The 22,762-nt window shown below is 39.2% G+C and overlaps 1 protein-coding gene across 10 annotated transcripts in view; it reads left to right on the forward strand.

The window, feature by feature from the left end:
• STAU2 (staufen double-stranded RNA binding protein 2) overlaps positions 1–22,762 on the forward strand; it is a 307,654-nt gene that overhangs the window by 153,321 nt on the left and 131,571 nt on the right. For all 10 annotated transcript variants that reach the window (XM_089898567.1, XM_089898572.1, XM_089898574.1 and 7 more), the window contains one exon: positions 22,202–22,509. In XM_089898567.1, the coding sequence (XP_089754693.1) occupies positions 22,202–22,509 (308 nt within the window). The remainder of the gene's footprint in view (positions 1–22,201; positions 22,510–22,762) is intronic.

Here is a 22,762-nt window from a genome sequence, read left to right on the forward strand (position 1 = left end):
ATTTAAAAAACTTGTTTGACTTACATTTTCACATACAAAAAGATTTCAGATACATGTTTTTTAAAAAAATGAAACCATATGAACCATTTTAGGATACATTTATTGATTGCAGTATGAGAGTGTTTTTAAGCATAAGAGCAAAGGATGAAATCATAACTTAAAAAGAGATGGGTTTAGATACATAAAAACTAAAAATGAATTCAGGGAACAGCATAAGAAAATAAAAAGGCAAATGACAAACAGAAAGCATAACTTGCAGCATATGTAAGCACCAGGTTAAATATACCCAAAGGACACCTACAGGTTAAGTAACTTCCCAATAGAAAAATGGCCGAAGGACTTAGGGAGTCATTTAAAAAAAACCAGAAATTAAATAATGAAAACTGTTCAGCAATCAGGAAAGTCCAGATCAGAAATAAATGTTATATAATTTCACATCTATATGATTGACAAGAATTTAAAAATGATGATTCTAGCCATTGAAGAAACAGGTACTCACTGCTGAGAAGATTGTGAATTAGCACTGCCTTTCTGAAGAAACAAGAATACAAAGCTTAGGCCCATTTTTTTCTAAAGCTTAACTAAAAGATATGGAAAAATATAAGAGAATGTTTTTTCCATAATAAACATACACAGGTTTATAATCAGAAAAAAATTGAAGTATATTTAAAACACTGACAGATACAACAAACTTTGGCCTGAATTGCACAATCTGGCTGAATTTAAACAAATGGTATATATTAAACAGCTATGGAGGTAGTTACTGAATACCCAAGTCCACTTGGGGAGACTTTTATGACTTTTTTTAAGAGGAGAAAATGAGTAGTTTTCTAAAGTTTGAATGAAATTTCAGTTTCTGAAATTTGTTTTGGAAATCTGAAATATGTGCTCCTTATTCTCAGAGCCCTGCGAGGATCAGAGGTGTTTAAAACTAGTATTCTTATAACCAAAACAGAGCAGAGCAGTGACACACAGATGAAAGTCTCCCAGAGACTGAAAGTTGAAGTATTAAGAACTACTAAATAATTTTCTGTGTTATCAAAGAAATTCTACAATAAACATAGGATAAAATAAGGGTAATTCTTGTAAGTACTCATTCATCAGCTTGTCTAGAAAGATGGAGGTTTATAACTCCCATATAATGTATTATAATTTACCAAGAAATGTTAAACATGTATTATTTTTAAAGAAAAAATATAGGTAATACTTGATACATAATGAATTTAACACATACAAGTTATGAAGCATGATGATAAAATGAGCACTTACGAATCCACTACTGCATTTGAGGACCAGAACGTTACCAATGTTGTTACCTTCACCACTTTCTTGTCCCTTGGCCTACCTTGCTTCTCCCCACCTGAGGTAACCACTCTCTGGATTTTATATATAGTCACCCCACCCTTTATTTCATATAGTTTTATCAAATAAGTATGAGTCCTTAACAGTATTTGTTTAGTTTTGCTTTTTTAACTTTAGAAAAAATGACATTATACTGTATACTTTCTGGAATATTTTCTCCCATTTCAAATTATAATTTAAGATTAATTTATTTTGTTAACGTATAGTTATTTCATCCACTGTGTGCATATTCTATAATTGATTTATCTATTCTCCTATTAATCCACTTGGAATATTTTCAGGATTTTGTTATTATAAACAATATTACTGTGAACATTTTTGAGCATGTTTCCTGGTATACATATGTAAGAGTTTCTGGGAACATACCTAGGAGTGGAATCTATGAATTACAGGGTATGTGTACATTCAGATTTACAGGAAATACTGTTTGCTTTGTAGTGGAAGAGTGGAGAGCCCTTCAAAACATCTAGTAGAAGTAGAAACATTTTAAATCACTTTTGTACCTCTGAATTCATTTTAATGATGAGTTTAATTGGACTTCAGTTCAAATTCCACTATATTGTTAATCTTATTTATTTTACTCTTCTATTTTTACTTAGTCTTTTGAGTGGATAAAAATTTTAAATGCAGAAAAGGTGAGAAATCTCCCTGTGCTTTTGTCCCCATTAGCACAGTTTCCACCCTGTCTCCCAAACAAGTAATTTTTGATTAGTTTCTTTAATATTACTCTAGAATCTTTTTATACATATAGAAGCAAATTCAAATATGTATTATTTTATCCTCTAGCATTGTAGACACACTGTTATATAATTTTCTTTTCACTCAACAATATGTCCTGAAGATCCTTCCATATTGATAATGTGTAGGACTTTATTATTTAACTAGTTTTGAACTGATGGGCATTTGAGTTGTTTACTGTATTTTTACATTATAAATAATACTGCTGCATAAAACCTCGTACATACATCCTTTTAAATGTGTGCTAGTGTATTTGTTGGATAAATTCTTACAAGTGGAAATACTAAGTCAAAGAATATGTGCACTTATAATTTTGATAAATGATGCCAGATTATGCTCAATAGAGATTTCCCAGCTTGCATTCCTACTAGCAGTTTATGGGATTTCCTGTTTCCCCACAGCTTCAGTAACAGGGTGCTCTCAAACTTCTGGACATTTGCCAATCTGATAGCTAAACTGTGGTATTCTGTGTAGTTTTATTTTGCATTTTTCCTTCTGTGAGTGGGATTGAGTATATTTTTGGTACATTTATGAGTCATTTCTATACTTTTTTTCACTTCTACACTATTTATGTCAATGGTATAGTTATATCTGTTGCTCATTTTAAAATTAGATTGTTGGTCTTTTTTTTTCCTTACTTGAAAAGAGCGTGTGTGTGTGTGTGTGTGTGTTTGTGTGTGTGCTTTTATAATATGACTTGCTAATTTTTTCTTGTTCTCTTTGTTTATGGTGGAATTTTCTTTTTTTTTATATTTTTCATTTTTTTAAACATCTTTATTGGAGTATAATTGCTTTACAGTGGTGTGTTAGTTTCTGCTTTATAACAAAGTGAGTCAGCTATACGTACACATGTATCCCCGTATCTCCTCCCTCTTGCATCTCCCTCCCACCCTCCCTATCCCACTGGAATTTTCTTTTAAAGTTTGGTTTTCTTTTTAATGTATTTGAATGGCCTTTCTTTTATAATCTTTTATAGTATTTGTAATCTTAACATAGTTAATAATGCCTTCCCCATTCTGAGATTATATAAAATCCTTTTAAGTTACTTTCTGGAACTTTTATAGTTTTATTTTTTGTCCTTAAATCTTTGATCCCTCTGGGATTTATACTGAAAGTTGGATCCAACTTTAATCCCCATTGCACTGAGACTTGACTGTTATACTAAGATTCTGTATGCATTTAGTATTATTCTGGACCTTCTATTCTCTTCTGTTCATTTGACTATTTATGCAGCAGTTTTAATCATTGAGTATTTTGTTTTAACGTGAGTAAACTTAAACTTTGTTTAAAACAAATGTGAAAGAAGTTATGCTTGGTCTATGATCTTTCTGCACATACTACATGCATTATAAGTAATTGAGAAGATAAAAATCTCCTTGACATGAGAAATGAGAGGAGCAAGGGTAGTCAAAGCACCAGTTAAAAGCACTAAAAGAAGCAGCAGGGAACTGTGTGGTTGAAGGCAGTTAGGTTCAGAAAGGCAGTGGCGACAGTCTCCCTAAAACGTCTATGTATGATCAGTGTAGCATTCATTCATTCATTCAGAAAGTATTTATAGACTGCATTGTACTACTTTTTGTTTTATTGGTGATTTCAACGAAGTTTTTAAAAGTTGAAATTGCTTCTTGGAAAGCTAGTCAATCTGTAATATAAATGTGGTTAACTACTCCCCTTCCCCCCATTAGAAAAGGAGGGAGAACTTTTAAAAAATGAAAAGTGTAATTTGAAAAAAAATCTATTGTTTTTTATTTAAAAATAAAACCATATAGTGCAGTACCTGAAATTGTCAGTGTTTAATATTTGGACAAACGAAAAACAAGTGTTTTCACTTTTTTCCCACTGTATTAATGGTCTTAGACATCATCTAGACTTGTGGTTCTCAGCTTGGTGTTGCTGCACTTGATATAATAATAGGTGTCATTATTGGTATTACAACAACCTAATGGAAATAATGCACTCATTCTTAGAAGATTGCTTTGCTTTGGGTTAGAACAATGTATGTCTGAATTCATATCTCAGACAGTTCTGAATCTCAGATTGGCACTGTTTGGTAGAAGGAGCAGGAAGATGATTTATTACTAAAGAAATGCAGTCTGTCTGAAAGATAGATCCTTGAAACATGGTATACATAGAACAAAAAGAAGACAAAGGTCCTAAGTGTGAAAAGGTTGGAGAACATCCAATCTCTTATTTTACAAATAGGAAAATTGAGGCTCAGGTGATTTTATAACTTGCCTGAGGACACTCAGTTAGAGGTAGTGAAAACTTGAACTTGTGTCTTCTGATTCTGAGGTCTGCATTTGTCACTAGACAACATATTTATTTCTATATATATATATCACTTGCTGATAATTAAGGAAATTTTGAATAATGTTTTCTTAAAGAAATTCCACTAAAATTAAGTATGCATTTTCTTGAAAGAATGTTTCATATATCAGGTACCAGAATCTTTTAAAAAAAACATTTAGGATGTTTCATAACGTGGAAAATGTCCAAACTATTGTTTCAGATACCAGTTTGATATTTGGGTGGATCATGTAAAAACACTAAAGTGGCTGAGGAAGCATGTGCAGTGTTTGTTTTAACAGTGGAACAGCCATCTGCTTTACATGACTTTTCTTAAGACTTAAAAAATTTACGAATAGTCCGTTTTTAAAAACACTCTCAGGCTTTTGGGGTGATGTTATTCAAGTGTATTGTTTTATTCCAAGCTTTCTGGTTTGTGTTAAGATGATTCATAGACTTTTAGAGCTGAAAGAGATTTTCAGGTTCTAGTCTAATTCATTTTACAGTTGAAGGAAACAAGGTAAGGAGACAATCTGCAACTTGAACTCTGATAGCTAAGGCTTCAGTGGAGCACATTTACCACTGAACTGTGTCATCTTTTCTTTGTTACATTTTGTGCTAATACATATATTTTTTTTACTACTCTAAAAACAATTTTAGTTTTTAAGAGCAGTTCTAGGTTTACAACAAAATTGAGAGGGAGATTCAGAGATTTCTCATATAAACCCTGTCCCCATATATGCATAACCTTTCACATTATCAACATAACTCACTAGGTGGTACATTTTTTTTTTTTTTTTAACAAAGGGTGAACCTACATTGACATATCATGATCACTCGAAGTCCGTAGTGAACCTTAGGTACATTTTACAGGTTTGGGCAAATGTATAATGATATATATCCATCATTACAATATCATACAGAATATTTTCACTGCCCTAAAAATCTTTTGTACTTTGTCTTTTTCTCTCTCCCTACCTCCCTTCACCCCTGACAACCACTGTTTTTCTTATTGTCTCCATAGTTTCGCCTTTTCCAGGATCTCATGTAGTTGGTAATCACAGATCTGTAACCTTTTAAGACTGGCTTCTTGCACATGGTGATAAGCATATAATATTCCTCCATGTCTTTTCATGATTGATAACTCATTTCTTTTTAGCTCTGAGTAATATTTCATTGCCTGGGTGTATCACAGTTTATTCACCTACTAAGGGACATCTTGGTTGCTTCTAAGTTTTGGCAATTATGAATAAGGCTGTTACAAACATCTGTATGCAGATTTTTACACGGACATAAGTTTTTAACTTCTTTGAATAGATACCAGGAAACATGATTGCTGGTAAGAGTATGTTTACTTTTGTAAGAAACCACCAGACTACCTACCAGAGTGGCTGTACCATTGTGCGTTCCTATCGACAGTGAGTTGGAGTTGCTTTAACTCCTGACCAACATTTGGTGGTGATGTCAGTGTTTCAGATTTTGGCCATTCTAATAGGTGTGTAGTGATATCTGGTTTTTTTTTTTTTTGCGGTACGTGGGCCTCTCACTGCTGTGGCCTCTCCTGTTGCGGAGCACAGGCTCCGGACGCGCAGGCCCAGCGGCCATGGCTCACGGGCCCAGCCGCTCTGTGGCATGTGGGATCCTACCGGACCGGGGCACGAACCCGTGTCCCCTGCATCGGCAGGTGGACTCTCAACCACTGCGCCACCAAGGAAGCCCCTATTAAATGTATCTTTTGCACATATTTTCTCCCAGTCTGTGACTTCTAATTCTCTTGATAATATCTTTTACAGAGCAGAAGCTTTTAATTTTAATGAAGTCCAGCTTATCAATTATTTTTTTCATGCATCTTGTCTTTGGTGTTATATCTGAAAAGGCATTACCATACCCAAGGTCATCTAGATTTTGTCCTGTTATCTTCTAGGAGTTTTATAGTTTTGCATTTTACATATATTACTATGAGTTTTGTGAAGGATGTAAGTAAGGTCTGTGTCTAGATTAATTTTTTCACATGTGGATGTCCAGTTTTTCCAGCATCATTTGTTGAAGAGACTGTTTTTGCTCCATTGTATTGCCTTTGCTCCTTTGTCAAAGATCAATTGACTGTGTTTATGGGGGCCCATTTCTGGGCTCTCTCTTCTGTTCCACTGATCTGTTTGTCTATTCTTTCACCCGTACCACATTATCTTGATTACTGTAGCTTTGTAGTAAGTCTTGAAGTCGGGTATCATCAGTCCTCCAGATTTGTTGTTCACCTTCAGTACAGGCTTGGCTATTACAGGATTTTTGCCTCTCTATATAAACTTTAGAATCAGTTTGTTGATATCCATAAAATAACTTGCTGGGATTTTGATTGGGATTGCATTGAATCTATAGGTCAATTTAGGAGTAACTGACATCTTGACAATATTGAGTCTTTTTATCCATGAACATGGAATATCTCTTCATTTATTGATTCTTGATTTTGTTCATCAGAGTTTTGTAGTTTTCTTCATACAGATCTGTATATATTTTGTTACATTTATACCTAAGTATCACATTTTTGGGAGGTGCTAATATAAATGGTATTGTGTTTTTAATTTTAAATTACACTTGTTCATTGTTGATGTATAAGATATTTACTATCCATAATTTTGTTTTATTTATTTATTTTTTTGAACTTTTGAATTTTATTTTTTTATACAGCAGGTTCTTATTAGTTATCTATTTTATACATATTAGTATATGTCAATCCCAGTCTCCCAGTTCATCCCACCACCGCCACTCCCCCACCCCTGACTTTCCCCGCTTGGTGTCCATGTATGTGTTCTCTACACCTGTGTCTCTATTTCTGCCGCGCAAACCGGTTCATCTGTTCCATTTTCTCTTAGCAGCTTTTAAGTGTATAGTACAGGAGCGTTAACTGTAAGCACAATGTTGTACAGCAGATCTCTAGAACTTCTTCATCTTGCATGACTGAAACGCGGTACTCATTGAATGGCAACTCTCCATTTCCCCTGTGTCATTCTGCTTCCGGTTTCTGTGAGTGTGACTGCTTGATGTACCTCATCTATGTGGCTTATATCACTTAGCATCAGCTCCTCAAGGTTCATTCGTGCTGTTGCATATGATGGGATCTCATTCTTTTTTATGACTGAATAATATTCTATGCTGTTTATCAACCACACTTTCTTTATCCATTCAACCATTGATAGGCATTTAGATTATTTCCACTTCCCGACTGTTGTGAATAATGCTGCAGTGAACGCTAGAGTGCACATATCTCTTTGAGAACTTGTTTTCAAGTTCTTTCGGATAAATACCCGCAAGCGGGATTGCTGTTTCATGTGGTAGTTCTTTTTGTAATTTTTTGAGGTAGCTCCATCCATAGTGGCTACACCATTTTATATTCCCACCAACAGCGCACAAGGGTTCCAGTTTCTCCATACCTTTGTCAACACTTATTTCCTTTTTGTTAAAATAATGGCCATCCTACCAGGTGTGAAGTCATACTTCATTGTGGTTTTGCGTTTGCATTTCTCTAATCGTCAGTGATGTTGGGCATCTTTTCATGTCTGTTGACCATTTGTATGTCTTCTTTGAAGAAGTGTCTGTTCAAGTTCTTCCTTTGCACATTTTTAACCAGGTTATTAGTCTTCTTTCTATTAAATTGCAGGAGTTCCTTATATATTTTGGATAGTAACTCATTATAAGATAGATGGTTTGCAGGTATTTTCTGTCATTCCATAAATTGCCTTTTCACACTGTTCATTGTTTCCTTTTCTGTGCAGAAGCATTTTAGTTTGACGTCATCCCACTTGGTCTATTTTTGCATTTTTTGGCCTGTGCTTTTGGTATCAAATCTAAGAAATCATTGCCTAGACCAGTGTTATAAAACTTTTCCCCTGTGTTTTCTTCTAGGAGTATTATAGTTTTGGGTCTTATGTTTAAGTCTTTAATCCATTTTGAGTTGATTTTTGTGTATGGTATAAAATAAGGATCCAATTTCATCCTTTTGCATGTGGATATCCAGTTTCCCCGTTTGTTAAAGAAACTGTTCTTTCCTCATTATGTAGTCTTGGCACCATGGTTGAAGATCAGTTGACCATATATGTGTATTATTTCTAGGTTCTCTAATCTGTTCCATTGGTCTGTGTGTCTGTATTTATGCCAGTATTCTAGTGTTTTGATTACTGTAGCTTTCTAATATATTTTTAAATCAGTAAGTGTGATGCCTCCAGCTTTTTTCTTCTTTCTCAAGATTGATTTGGCTATTCAAGGTCTTTCGTAGTTCCATATGAAATTTAGGATTTTAAAAAATTTCTGTAAAAAAATGCCACTGGGATTTAGATAGGAATGGCATTGAATCGATAGATTGTTTTGGTAGTATGGACATTTTAATAATATTACATTTCACAAACCATGAACACAGGATCTCTTTTCATTTATTTGTGTGTTCTTTAATTTCTTTCAGCAGTATTTTACAATTTTCAGTTTATAAGTTTTTACCTTCTTGGTTAAGAAAATTCCTAAATATTTTATTCTTTTTGATGCTATTGTAAATGTAATTGTTTTTGTAATTTCCTTTTCAGATTGTTTATTGTTAGTGTATAGAAAAACAACTGATTTTTGTCTGTTGACTTTATGTATTGCTACTTTGCTGAATTCATTTATTAGTTCTAGCAGGTTTTTTTGTGTGGAATCTTTCGTGTTTTCTATGTATAAGATTATATAATCTGCAAATAGAGATAATTTTACTTCTTCTTTTCCAGTTTGCATGATTTTTATTTCTTTTTCTTGTCTAATTCCTCTGGTTAGAAATTCCAGTATTTGTTGAATAAAAGTGTCAGAAATGGGGATTCTTGCCTTGTTCCTGATTTTAGAGGAAAAGCTGGACTATTTTTTTTAACGTATTCACTCTGACCCCAAATTTTTATTTTTCAGAATTTGTCCTTCATAAATATTGTTTCCTTAATTTCTCCTATGCACTATTTTTATGAAGTTTATTTCTCTTGCAGAATGAAGCCTCTGGTTGTCAACTCTCAGAGGGAGCATCTTTAGCATGCTCATGGTCACATGGAATGACAGATTTTGTAGGGCTCTCTTTTGTTCTCTTTCTGATCTGTTAAGCTTTTTGCCTCTATTATGATATAACACTCAGCTGTTAGGCTCCACTAATTGCAGCATATAACCCTATTGTTTTCTTAGAACATAAATTGCTCTCATTCTGATACAATTAAATTTGGTCCCTTTTCAGGAGAGTTTTTTTTTTTTTTTTTTTTAAGTATCAGTTGCCTTCCAGTGATCTGACTCTTAACTTTATTTATTTATTTATGGCTGTGTTGGGTCTTCGTTTCTGTGCGAGGGCTTTCTCTAGTTGCGGCAAGCGGGGGCCACTCTTCATCGCGGTGCGCGGGCCTCTCACTATCGCGGCCTCTCTTGTTGTGGAGCACAGGCTCCAGACGCGCAGGCTCAGTAATTGTGGCTCACGGGCTTAGTTGCTCCGCGGCATGTGGGATCTTCCCAGATGGGGGCTCGAACCCATGTCCCCTGCATTGGCAGGCAGATTCTCAACCACTGCGCCACCAGGGAAGCCCCTCAGGAGAGTTTTTGAGGCCAGTATTTCAGATTTGTTCTGTCCCTTTGGGCATTCTTCTTAGCTGTCTCTTTCCCTGGTTCTTTCTGGGAAATTAGCTGGTTTACGTTGGTACTTGCTGCTGCTTTCATGAAGCTACTAGACTCCTGTGAATTGCTTAGCACCCAAATCTCCAGTGTTTTCAAGAGTGCCCTTAGGCTTGAACTTCCCTACATTCCATTTAAAATAAAGTCACTTCCTTCGGGAATGCTTCAGAGCTCTGTTCTTATGGACTACCTCATCCCTGGGCAGAATTCTGAGTCCCTGTTCTGGAGTGGGAATGGGGACAGTGGCCCACTTCTCTGAGAGTGACACCCCTGCTTTGTGAGCAGGGTGTTGGCCGGGGCAGGTAATCTCTGGTGTTCTTGGTTTGCCTTTTCTGACATGAACTTCCATCCTATGAGCAAGCTGAGGAGAGAGCAGTCAGTTCTCAAGTGTTCTCAGCCGGCTGTGCCTGTGTGGAGCTTTCACTGTATGAGTGGTGGCTGGGTGGAAGAAGGGATTGCCTGACTTTTCGTCTGTATACGTGAGGAATTTAACTTTTGAAGCTTGGAGCTGGGGGAAGTGAGAAATTCTGGTGGCCTGCCGTTCTGGTGAGATACCATATTACTTATAGGCGGTTGAGGAGAAAAAGAGCCCCATCTTTGTAGCTGCATGTGGTGGACGGAATGGGTCATGGCTCAAGTGCCAAAGACTTTTATTCTTACTGAGATTTGTTAGATTTTCCTGAATAAATGTGCAGTGATTCCTGATGCAAAACCAGGAGCTAGGCTAGGTGTCACAGGTTGAGGGCAGAGTCCTCTACAAGACTGCTTCACTTCAGACAACAGCCACTATTGGGAGGATTTCCAAAGCCACCCTCACTTCTGACCAACTGGCTATAAATTCAAGGCTTCCCACTACCCTTTAGATTTGATAATTCACTAGAATGACTCACAGAACTTAGGAACGTCTTTTACTTATGATTACAGTATTGTTACAGCAAAAATGATTCAAGTCAGAACCAGCTAAAAGAAAGAGGCACATAGGGTAAGAGCTGGAGGGTGCCAAACACAAAGCTTCTGGTATACTTTTTTTGATGTCCTTTTCCCATGGAGTCAGGAATGTGTCACTCCCTACCCAGTGATGTGTAATATGCACAGAGTATTGCCTGCTAAGCACTCAGTTTCCAGAGTTGTGTAATTTTTGTGGGCATTTATTTCACAGGCATAACTGATTGAGTCATTGGCCATGAGGTTGATAACAACCTCCAACCCTCCTCCCCCTCCTCAGAGGTTGGGCTGCTACCATGGGACTCAAAGCTCCAACCCTCTAATCACATAGTTGGTTTTTCTGACATAACCATCCGCCATTCTGAGTCATCTTGTTGGCGTAAACTCTGACATGGTCCAAGGGGTGCCCCATGAATAACAAAGACACTCCTGTCACTCATGAAATTCTAAGGATTTAGAGGCTGTCTCCCAGGAAGTGGGGACAAAGTCCAGCCAAATTCTTTATTACATGGGAGAATGTTTTATTTGTTATATGCCCTTATATTCAATTTCCAGGGACTTAAAAACATTTTAAAATGAATATTCTTTAGTTTTGGCTGTTTGTTGGGGTGGGTCCGTAGATCTCCACATGTCATCATTTGGAAATAGAATGTCCTGCTTTCTTTCGATTAATATTTATAAGATATGTCTTTTTTCCTCATCCTTTTACTCTCAGCTTACCTATATAATTATATTTGAAGTGAATTTCTTTTAGGCAGCATGTAGTTGGGTCATATTTTTAATCTACTCTGACAGTCTCCTTTTAATTGGTATATTTAGATCATTTAAAGTTAATGTAATTATTGATATGTTATGACTTAAGTCTGACATCTTATTTACTTTTTCTTTTTTTTTTTTAAGTAGGGTTTTTAAAAATTTTATTTATTTATTTATTTTTGGCTGCATTGGGTCTTCGTTGCTGCGTGCGGGCTTTCTCTAGTTCTGGCAGACAGGGGCTGTATGTACTCTTTGGCGTGTCACACAGACTTAGTTGCTCCGCAGCATGTGGGATCTTCCCGGACCAGGGCTCGAACCTGTGTCTCCTGCATTGGCAGGCAGATTCTTAACCACTGTGCCACCAGGAAAGTCCCGATTTACTTACTCTATTCTTCTGTTTTCTTTTTCTTACTCTCTGTGGGTTACTTGATCACTTTTTAGAATTCTAGTTCAGTTTCCACACTCTGATTCCTTTGGTGCCCAGGGTGGGGGACTCCTTGTTATTGCTGGATGGAATAGGAATTCTGGTCCCTGCATGGCCTTCACTGACACCACAGTGGGGATAACCTTGTTACCACTAGGTGATGATTAAAGTCCTGACTCTCCACTCTTCCTCTTCTGACACCACTCGTTACTGCCAGATTGGGGTAGAAGTTCAGGCTCCCTGGGTGGTCTTCACTGAGACCGTGGGGTGGGATCATAATCCCTGCTTCATAGGGTCATTGTGAGGATTACTGAGCTAATACATGCAAAGCCTGCTATCTAGTAAGGACCGCATGAGTTTTAGCTATAATTATGACTGTTTTGTGAGCTCTCTGTAACAGAGGCTCAGGATGCTAGCAGAAGGGTACTGTTGGGGCTGCTGTGTTAGGCATTTCAGTATGTGTTTCTTCCTGCTGAGGGATTGGTCATTTGTGTCATGTGGCAATATACATAATCCGTTTTTTAGTCTTCTTTACGGTCTTAGGGAAATAGTCACTAATGGATTTTTTCCTGTGAAGAAAGATAACTAGTGAGGATGATCTTTATTTTACCAGCAATGTTTTTATCCCGTTTGAATAAACTTAATAATTGAACACAACTCATTGTCTTCACAAGCTGCTCTCACACTTCATTATCACCGCAGAAGTTTTGTCCTACTCAGTAGAAATATTCACAGTTGTATCTTTATGGAAAATGTTGAACCTTGAACACATTTCTGCTACATAAGCCAACTAAGTGAGACCTTCTTTACTATTAAGATGAATGTGAGTTTATTCACCATACTCAGGGTCCTGCCCTTCGTAATTATGTACTTTTTATTTTTCTCTTTTAAAGAAAAAAATAACAATTCAGCCGTGGGTTTGAAAACTCTGACTGGCCCCTTTCTTTGGCGAAGCTAATGTACATTTGTGTAATAGAACTGGCTTTCCAAAGGCATTGCCCAGTTCATTTCAAATTGTTTTCTTAAAAAATGAAAAGATGAATATTCAAAAAAACTTTTGTTGCTGTTATTGTTTTATTAAAGAAAATGTATCATTTACCATTTCGTTCCCGCCCCCCTAAATTGCACAGCTGATACCGTCAAGGCACAGTCTCTTTCAGGTGCGCTGGCAGCTGCATCATGCTGTCCTGTCAGGCCTCTGCCCTGGAGTTCCACCTCTGTGGATCAGGAATGGACTGAGCACTTTTCCTTCTTGGCACTGTGCTCACCACAAGACTTGCATATCTTCCGAAAAGTTCTTTGTCAGTAGTTTTATTCATAAGCATTCACCAAATTAATAACTTTTCACATACATCATGTTAAATGGAGCAAAAAAAAAATAAGACCAATAAAATACACAAATTAACAAAATCAGTGCTTTCATCCAACTCAAGGGCAAGAGCCAGGTTAATTTTTTTTTTTTTTTTTTTTTTTTTTTTGCGGTACGCGGGCCTCTCACTGCCGTGGCGTCTCCCGTTGCGGAGCACAGGCTCCGGACGCGCAGGCTCAGCGGCCATGGCTCACGGGCCCAGCCGCTCCACGGCATGTGGGATCTTCCCGGACCGGGGCACGAACCCGCGTCCCCTGCATCGGCAGGCGGACTCTCAACCACTGCGCCACCAGGGAAGCCCAAGCCAGGTTAATTTTCACCACTGGTTTAAGTTATGCTTTTTGAGTACATTAAAGTACATCATTTTGTTCATTCATTCAATAATGACTCTTTTTTTTAAATGTAGCTGTTTCTTTTAATCCAGATAGGTTTAGTCTCATCTATACCATAAGATGTGACCAGATTTTCGCTATTTGAGACTTCACCTTCCAAGGTGATTCTGAAACTGACCTTAAAAAAGGAACTTCTAACAAATTATTTACCTGTTCGTTTTACTTTTTCATTGTATTGCTTTTATCCAGCATTTCCTTTCTTGGTTTAATTTTCAGAAGTTTCCCTCAAATTTTGCATTATTAATATTTGTCTCCATTTAAATAGTTGCTTAAGAATCAGGCAGAACTAGGGACCCAAGGCCCTCCACTGGAAGACCAGCTCAATAACGAGCTGTGTGGGAAGAGAGAAGTGGGGTCCCACCAAAACATCCACGTTTCATTCATCTCAACAGCAGGGCCATGGGAAGGAGGGATTTCTAAGTTCCAAACAGCCTAGCAGCTTAAAGATCATGCAGAGGATGGATTGTCTAACCCTCTACTCCATGAGGATGGCCATGGTGGCCCAGTAGGTTCTTTCTTGGGTCGCATGTACTCTCACCTAATAAATGACCTCAAGCTTCTCTGGCAAAGAACCAGAATCCCAGCCATGGGGCCCACACCCCCATCAGGTTCTCTCTTACTCTCACGGAACGAGAGGTCAAGCAGCCAGAGCCTGGGGAGCCAGGGCTGCACATTAGGCACATCAGTGGTCAAAGCTGGAGCCCTCAAGGTCCTCTCTACCTTGAGGTCTCAGCACTGCTTTGTTCTAGGACCTCTGTTCTGGGAGATGCCCAGAGAAGCATAACAATGCTTTCATGTAGTTGGGTTTTTAAAACTTTTTAAAGTTGTAAAAATGGTACAGAGAGGTTGTGTGTACCCATCACTCAGCTCCTCCCAGTGGTGACATCTTCTGTAATTATAGTACATTATCGAAACGAGGAAATTGACACAGGTATGAGACAATGAACTAGACTACAGACCTTACCTGGATTTTGTCAGTTTTCATATAAATGTCTTTTTAAAATCACTGTCAAACTGATAAATCTTGCTGTTTTTGCTCATTCTTTTCTCAGATTTCCTGCTTTGAACCAGCAGTTTATTTTCCAGGTTTTAGGAATTTTTCAATTATAATTGTTTGAAACTTTAAACTTAAGGTTTTTTAAACAGATTAGAATGATGAGATTTTGCCACCATCAGGACACACAAGGGAAATTCAGTGAGTAGCAAATGCTAGGAGAGGTGGACTTTACTTTTACAACAGGAAAACCAGTCACATAATGTATTTATACCTGACTGCCACTTGAAACTTTGGACAAGAGAAGATTAAAATAAAACTCATTAAGAATCTATTTTGCCAGTAGCAACCAAGTAACTTTTGAGATGGCCAGTTCTAAATTGGCAGGCACACACCCTCAAAACCTGGGGTGTGTTTTAAGATAATTGATGCCAGTCAGGAAGCAGGACTCTGTCTTCTGAGGTAGTACTAAACAAAACGTCTGATCGGAGAAGGAACAAAATTCTGAGGCATCAGCTTTCAAAACACATACAAATAATTGACTTTCTTCTTAAAATGTGGTGAGTCATCCTTGATGGTGTCTACATAGGAGCAGAGTCTACCCACACGTGTTAAATCTCAGTCCGAAGAACCCACCACCGTTTCTGCTCTTTCTTTCATTTACGAAAGTATTTTACCTCTGTGTGAATTATAACTTTTTGTTATGAAAAACTCACTGTGACAGAGTAGACCTGAGTACTCTTGGGTATTTGAATATTTATAAACAGAACATGGAGTCCAACAGTATTGTGGCAAGAATTCAAGGTAATTTATGGAAACAAGCAGTAAGATTTCTCTCTCAGAGCTTTGGTATAAAAAGTGACAAGTTCAGGGCGTCCCTGGTGGCGCAGTGGTTGAGAGTCCGCCTGCCGATGCAGGGGACACGGGTTCGTGCCCTGGTCTGGGAAGATCCCACATGCCGCGGAGCGGCTGGGCCCGTGAGCCATGGCCGCTGAGCCTGCGCGTCTGGAGCCTGTGCTCCGCAACGGGAGAGGCCACAACAGTGAGAGGCCCGCGTACCGCAAAAATAAAAAAAAAGTGACAAGTTCATTTTATTAAGCAATAGCTATGTGTTCATTCCACAGACTTGCAGAGAAATCCCTCTTTATAGACTAATATTAACCACTTGTACCAGTGAAGTGACATTATCTTTCTTGCTCCGTTGACTTGCCCTGTTGTTCTGATACCCCTGATACCACTGTTCTTCAGCCTCTGGAAGAGTTATGATGTTAGTGAACATCAAAAGGCCAGGTTCTGCTAAGTTTGTTTATCTATACATATGATAAGACCTTTTAAGAGATCTCGATTCAAAATGTCCTCTTCAGCTCTTCCAGTAAGAACTGGAGCTCCAGGAAAATGCTGCAGGAGGCTTTGCGTGCTGGAGCGTTTACACACCTATTTGAGAGAAACGTAAACCTAATGGGGAAATCAAGTAAAAAGGGCACCATGGCCTGGCATTCCTTATTTGTAAGATGTCGCAGTCCCTGGCAAGTTGGGGCTTTTAAAATCCTGTGTGAACATTGTATAATCTAGGGAGATTTTGGTGAGGCAATCTCTGGAACATCTAAGAACAACCATGATGACATTGGTCAACCGTGGAACCAATCTGGGTAAACCTCAGTCTTGGAGTTTACTTCCTGGATTAAACCTAGGTGTTTGGAACTGGCTGGACATTGCATTTTGTGCTCTTCTTGTTCTTTCAGGGGGCCGTTTAATGTAATGTTTAAGTATCCAAGCTCTAGTGACAGACTACCTGGAGTTAAAGTCTAGCATTGCTAATCATTATCCATACGACTTTGGCTGTGTTTTGTGACTTCTCTGTGCTTCAGTTTTTTCATCTATAATATAGAGAAATAAAAATCCATTTCATATGGTTGTTGTGGGGTTTAAATGAGATAATGCGTGTAAAGAGCTAGAATAGTGCCAGTGTTGTATCTGCGGTGTAGCCACGTACAGTGGTTTCAGATCGACAGTATTGAGATGGGAGTACTGGGGCTTCTCTGGTGGCGCGGTGGTTGGGAGTCCGCCTGCGGATGCAGGGGACGCGGGTTCGTGCCCCGGTCTGGGGGGATCCCACGTGCCGCGGAGCAGCTGGGCCCGTGAGCCATGGCCGCTGAGCCTGCGCGTACGGGGCCTGTGCTCCGCAACAGGAGAGGCCACAACAGTGAGAGGCCCGCGTACCGCAAAAAAAAAAATAAAATAAAATAAGATGGGAGTATTAAAGGCAAAATCAGGGACGGACGATAGATGATGGGAGAACGGGTTCAGGACATCTGCAGAGAGAGGGTAAATATAACAGATATAACAAGCCTGAGCAAGGGAATGCCTTCCAAGGCCATGAGCAAAACCGAGGTCAAAGCCAACAGGAAAAAAGGCTTGGGCCTATGAGGTGGTCACATGAGAGAAAGTTTATCTGTGCCGTAATCAAATAAATGTAAATTAATATAACAATGAATGTTGTAGAGTGGCAGTAATTATTTAGAATAACTAAAACCTGTTTTGACAGACGTGTAGGAAATCAGGTTTTAGTCACCCATTGCTAATAGAAGAATAAATGGATATCGTTTTTCAGGAGACAGTTGAAAGTCCTTAAACATGTATATCTGAACTTTTTGAATCTGCTTTTCGGTCTTTACCCTACTGAAAAGTGACTTAAATTTACAACAGGAAGAACCTAAATGAATTGTGACTGATCCAAACACTGTTACTAATATTCATGTTGAAAATCATTCGGTAGTTGACTGCATAAATCCACAAGTGCCTTTACAGTCTTTCAATGGCTGTTACATCACTTGAGCTCTGCAGAAAGGAATCTTCTTTATGCATGAAGAAAAGTCGATTCAGGCTTTACTGTAGAATAAGGGAGCCTGTACTCTGCATGAGTTCTTATACTGTGATGTAATGCCTCTCTTGAGTGTTGGGGGAGCATTTTCGTTGCTTTATAATATTGCTGTTGGCAAGCCCATTACTTCTGTATAATAGCAGTACTGAGATAATGCTGTTAGTTTCCTGATTTCTTAAATTGAGTATAGAATTTAGAGTCATACATTGAGTTATTCTTTAAGAATTACATATGGTGTTTGTGCAGCTAGTGAAAATATAAAAAAATTAATAATATGACATAGCACTTAATCAAATTGGCAAATATTTTTACTTTGTTGAGATAAAATTGAAGTATAATAAACTGCACACATGTGTACAGCTTGATCAGTGTTGACATATGACTGTTTTTGCTACACTTCTGATACCAAATGTACAGGCATTTTTTTCCCCATACCAACCCATTCTCCAATTTTCCAGGCACTAACAGGGTGTCCTACAGTTCAGTTCTGACATTCCCCGGAATTAGCACAGACTCCGCAGATTAAGGGCTCCGCCACACAAGATGCCCCACTTCGGCCAGTCACAAGTCCCATGTTGCCACTGGTACTCCTAACCAACTGGCTATAAATTCAGGGGGTTCCCACAACTCCCTTCTCAACTTCGATAATTTGCTAGAATAGCTCACAGAACTTGGGAAGATACTATCACTGGTTTATTATAAAGGAATTTAAAACAAAAAGCCAGATGAAGAGGTACACAGGATGAGGTTCGAAAAGCTCTAGAGCACAGAAGCTTCTGTCCCCATGGAGTTGGGGAGCCCGATCCTCCCGGCATGTGGATGTGTTCAAAACTCAGAAGGTTCCCAGACCTCCTCATTTAGGGGTTTTGTGGTGGTTCCATTATGTAGGCATGACTGATTAAAATGCTGACCATTGATGATTGAACTCAAATCTCCAGCTCCTCTCACCTCCCCAGATGTCAGGTGGTGGGGCTAAAAGTACCTTTCTTTCCTATTTTGGTATTAGATATTATTAAAAAAATCTTTGCCACTTAACGGCACTAACAGAGAACAGTGGCAAGGATTTTTTAATAATAATGTCCAGTACCAAAGTAGGAAAGAGAAACTTGCATATATTAGTATGGAAGTGTGAAATTGGCACTGCTGTTGGAGTTGTACCAACTTGGAGCAGTTTGTTAGTGTCAGAAAAACTAAAATGCATGTTCTTCGAACTAGCAATTCTGCTTCTAAGTGAAGGAAATCAGTCTTCATGTGAATAAGGATGTAATTGCAAAAATATGTTTCACTATATTGTTTTAATTGCATGAAAAGGAGATAAATTAAATGTCCAACAATGCGGAATTGTTTAAGGAAACAATTCATATAATGAAAATTAAAGCCTTAAAATTATTAATGAAAGTATATTGTTTTGTAAACAACAAAAGGATCATGTGGTTTTTTGTTGTTGTTTTTTTCTTTTTGCGGTACACGGGCCTCTCACCACTGTGGCCTCTCCCGCTGCGGAGCACAGGCTCCGGACGCGCAGGCTGAGCGGCCATGGCCCACGGGCCCAAGCTGCTCCGCGGCATGTGGGATCTTCCCGGACCGGGTCACGAACCCACGTCCCCTGCATCGGCAGGCGGACTCCCAACCACTGCACCACCAGGGAAGCCCTCATGTGGTATTTTTATGTTTTAACTTATTTTTTCAAGTTAACAAAAAGGTATATAGGAAACAAGACTAAAAGTATATTTTTAAAGCCAAATGTAAAAGTAGTTTCCTCTGGCTAGTGAGATTCATCTGTATTTTTTCCAACGCATATGTTTTCTTTTTAAATTTTTTTGTTGAAATTTTTCCTGGATATAAAGCTAACAAACACAGAGGCATAAAGTAAATCCATAAAATGGGATTGATATGTTATTTTAAGCTATATAAATCACTTATTTTTTTGGCTGCGACGTGCGGGATCTTAGTTCCCGGACCAGGGTTCGAAGCCAAGCCCCTGCGGTGGAAGCACCGAGCCCTAAGCAACTGGACCGCCGGGGAAGTCCCATTTATTTTTAAAAGCAACTCCTTTATGTTTAATGCCGTCAGGATGAAGTCTCCTGGAGCTTCGCCCCTTCCTGCCTCCTCCTTCCCCCGTTGCAGTTCGCACCTCCCCCTTCTTTTTTTAAAAATTTATTTATTTATTTATCTTTGGCTGTGTTGGGTCCTCATTTCTGCGTGAGGGCTTTCTCCAGTTGTGGCAAGCGGGGGCCACTCTTCATCGCGGTGCGCGGGCCTCTCACTGTCGCGGCCTCTCTTCTTGTGGAGCACAGGCTCCAGACGCGCAGGCTCAGTAGTTGTGGCTCACGGGCCTAGTTGCTCCCCGGCATGTGGGATCTTCCCAGAGCAGGGCTCGAACCCGTGTCCCCTGCATTGGCAGGCAGACTCTCAACCACTGCGCCACCAGGGAAGCCCCCGCACCTCCCCCTTCTTGCTTTCCTGGGCTTACTCTGCTAGTGCCCGCGTTTGCTCATGCTGCCATCTGCCTTCAGCCCTCTTCCTCCCTGGCCCAATTCTCCTCATCCATTGAAATGTGCCGTCAGTACCACCTCCAGGAAGCCTTTGCTGAGCTCCTACCACTCCCTAACCCACCTCTCCAGAGGCACTTACCACCCTATGTTATTTATCCCTTTCATTTTCCTCTCCTGAGAGACTGAGGGTGACTTGAGGTCAGGACAGTATTGGTTAGCACAGTGCCTGGAACCTAGTAGTCGGAGCTTAACTGGTGTGTGTGTGTGTGTGTGTGTGTGTGTGTGTGTGTGTGTGTGTGTACAGTAGAAATAAAGATATGATGGGATCAAACAAGCCAGAGTATTGGAAGAAGTGTGAATACATTTGCGTGATGGGAGCATGGGTTCCGCATGAGTATTTTAGTAGGATGGAGAGGTGAGGAGGGGCCAGGTCACTGAGGGCTTCATATGTCATCCTAAGAAGTTTAGATTTTATCGTGTAAGTGAGGGAGCCAGTGAAGACTTTAAAGTAAGAGGGTGGCTGGTCTTAGCATTTCCCCGAGTGTTAGATATTATTAATATTATGTGAAAAGCCTGGATATAAAATAAATTTGGGAAATCCTGGGTTAAACCAGGTTGAATAGATTTCTGTTCTTCTGGACTTCTCAGCCTTTACTGTGCGCATGTGCATTTTTAATCCTCCAAAAGGATGTTTGTGTGTGATATAATTTTCATTATTTCCCCAATTTATTTATCATGGAACCCTTATATTGGGGGACTATGTTATAGAACACATTTTGGGAAATGGACACTGGGGAGACTAGCAGCGGTGAAACTTTTAGTGGTTGTTAAAGTAACCCTGGCCAGAAACACTGAGGGCTTGTATCAGGAGGTTAGTGGTCGGAAAGGGGGAGGCAGGACCAAGGGAATTAAGCTGTGTCTCTCAGAGCACATCCTCCAAAAGTGGTGATTTATCAGTAATTTTAAAAGGTAATATCATGATTTGAGAGTCGTTAAAATCTGACCCAAAGATATTAGAACAAGCAGTGTGAAATGTGGTTTGAAACCTCTCTGAGACAAATGGTAGTCAAAGGAAAGTGCTGTTTTTATATGTTTACAACCCTGCCAACTGATGACACAGCCCCAGGCTCACTCCTCTTGATATTAGAACCTGTGTGTGGCCTGGCTTGAACTAATGCACTTGGTGATGACGGGGCACATTCTAGACTGCACACGGCAGTTACTTGTTTGTGGGTGACTCAGAGATGGTTGCCAGGAGTCTAGGTTGGGCAGCTGAGCAGGTGGATGGTGGTATCATGATGAGGTAAGCCAGATAGGAGGCAGTTTGGGGGAGAAGATGCTCTGTCGCTTTTTGACATGTTCATGAGATGGAGTTGACGGTGGGACATAGGAGAGCACCAGTAGGCCGTCAGATATAGGAGTTTGTTCCTCAGATGGTTTGGACTGACCCAGTCTTCATTTTTACCCACTGTGTCTCAATTGCTGCATATGTTAGGGATTTTGCAGCAAAATCCATGTTAGGGATCTCTTTTATGAGATCATAAAATATTAAGTTGCAGGGTGAAGACCCTGCACATTCCTGATCTTATCCCATGTTGCACTTCCACACATCAGTTACCCGTGTTCCTCCACAGCTTCCCTACCACGTACACTTTCCCCTGAAGTCACTTCGGTGGCTTGTTTATACTAATGATTTTAGGAATATTGAAACATGCGTTATTCACCTCCAAATAGGAGACTGCCGTTGCCTCTGCAAGCGTGGGGAAGGTGCTTGCTTACAGCGTTTCTCACTGCTCAGTCACTGTGTCAAGTGAAATCCTTGAGTTAATAATGCTATAACATGTTTCTGTTCCACTTATTTTACGTGTAATAACAGTGTTCCTTTATTTTACTTGTAGCTCCAAAAGGAATTCTTCATTTGTCTCCTGATGTTTATCAAGAGATGGAAGCCAGCCGCCACAAAGTAATCTCTGGCACAGCTCTAGGCTATTTGTCACCCAAAGATATGAACCAACCCTCAAGCTCTTTCTTCAGTATATCTCCCACCTCGAGTAGTTCAGCTACAATTGCCAGGGAACTCCTTATGAATGGAACATCTCCTACAGCTGAAGCCATAGGTTTAAAAGGAAGTTCTCCTCCTCCCCCTTGTTCTCCAGTACAACCTTCAAAACAGCTGGAATATTTAGCAAGGATTCAAGGCTTTCAGGTATGAATTAAAAGCAAAAACAAAAACAAGAAAACAAAACAATCCATTAGCCCCAAACCCTTCATCTCTGTCCATCAGAAAGCTCATTCTTGCCTGCTAGCGTGACTTCTATGCCACTTACATTGTAAATTATTAGGAACACAGAGGACAGAAAAACGAGTCATGTGCACATGCCTCATTTTAAAGATTTTTCATTCTCTCCAGTAATTCTTTTGCCGCCTGGCTCTCCTCCATATTCCTTCTTCTTCTGTTT

The sequence above is a fragment of the Delphinapterus leucas genome, chromosome 17 (genome assembly GCF_059928025.1).
Source record: "Delphinapterus leucas isolate spDelLeu-1000000601 "Yukka" chromosome 17, BTC_Dleu_Yukka2, whole genome shotgun sequence".
Lineage (NCBI taxonomy): Eukaryota > Metazoa > Chordata > Mammalia > Artiodactyla > Monodontidae > Delphinapterus > Delphinapterus leucas.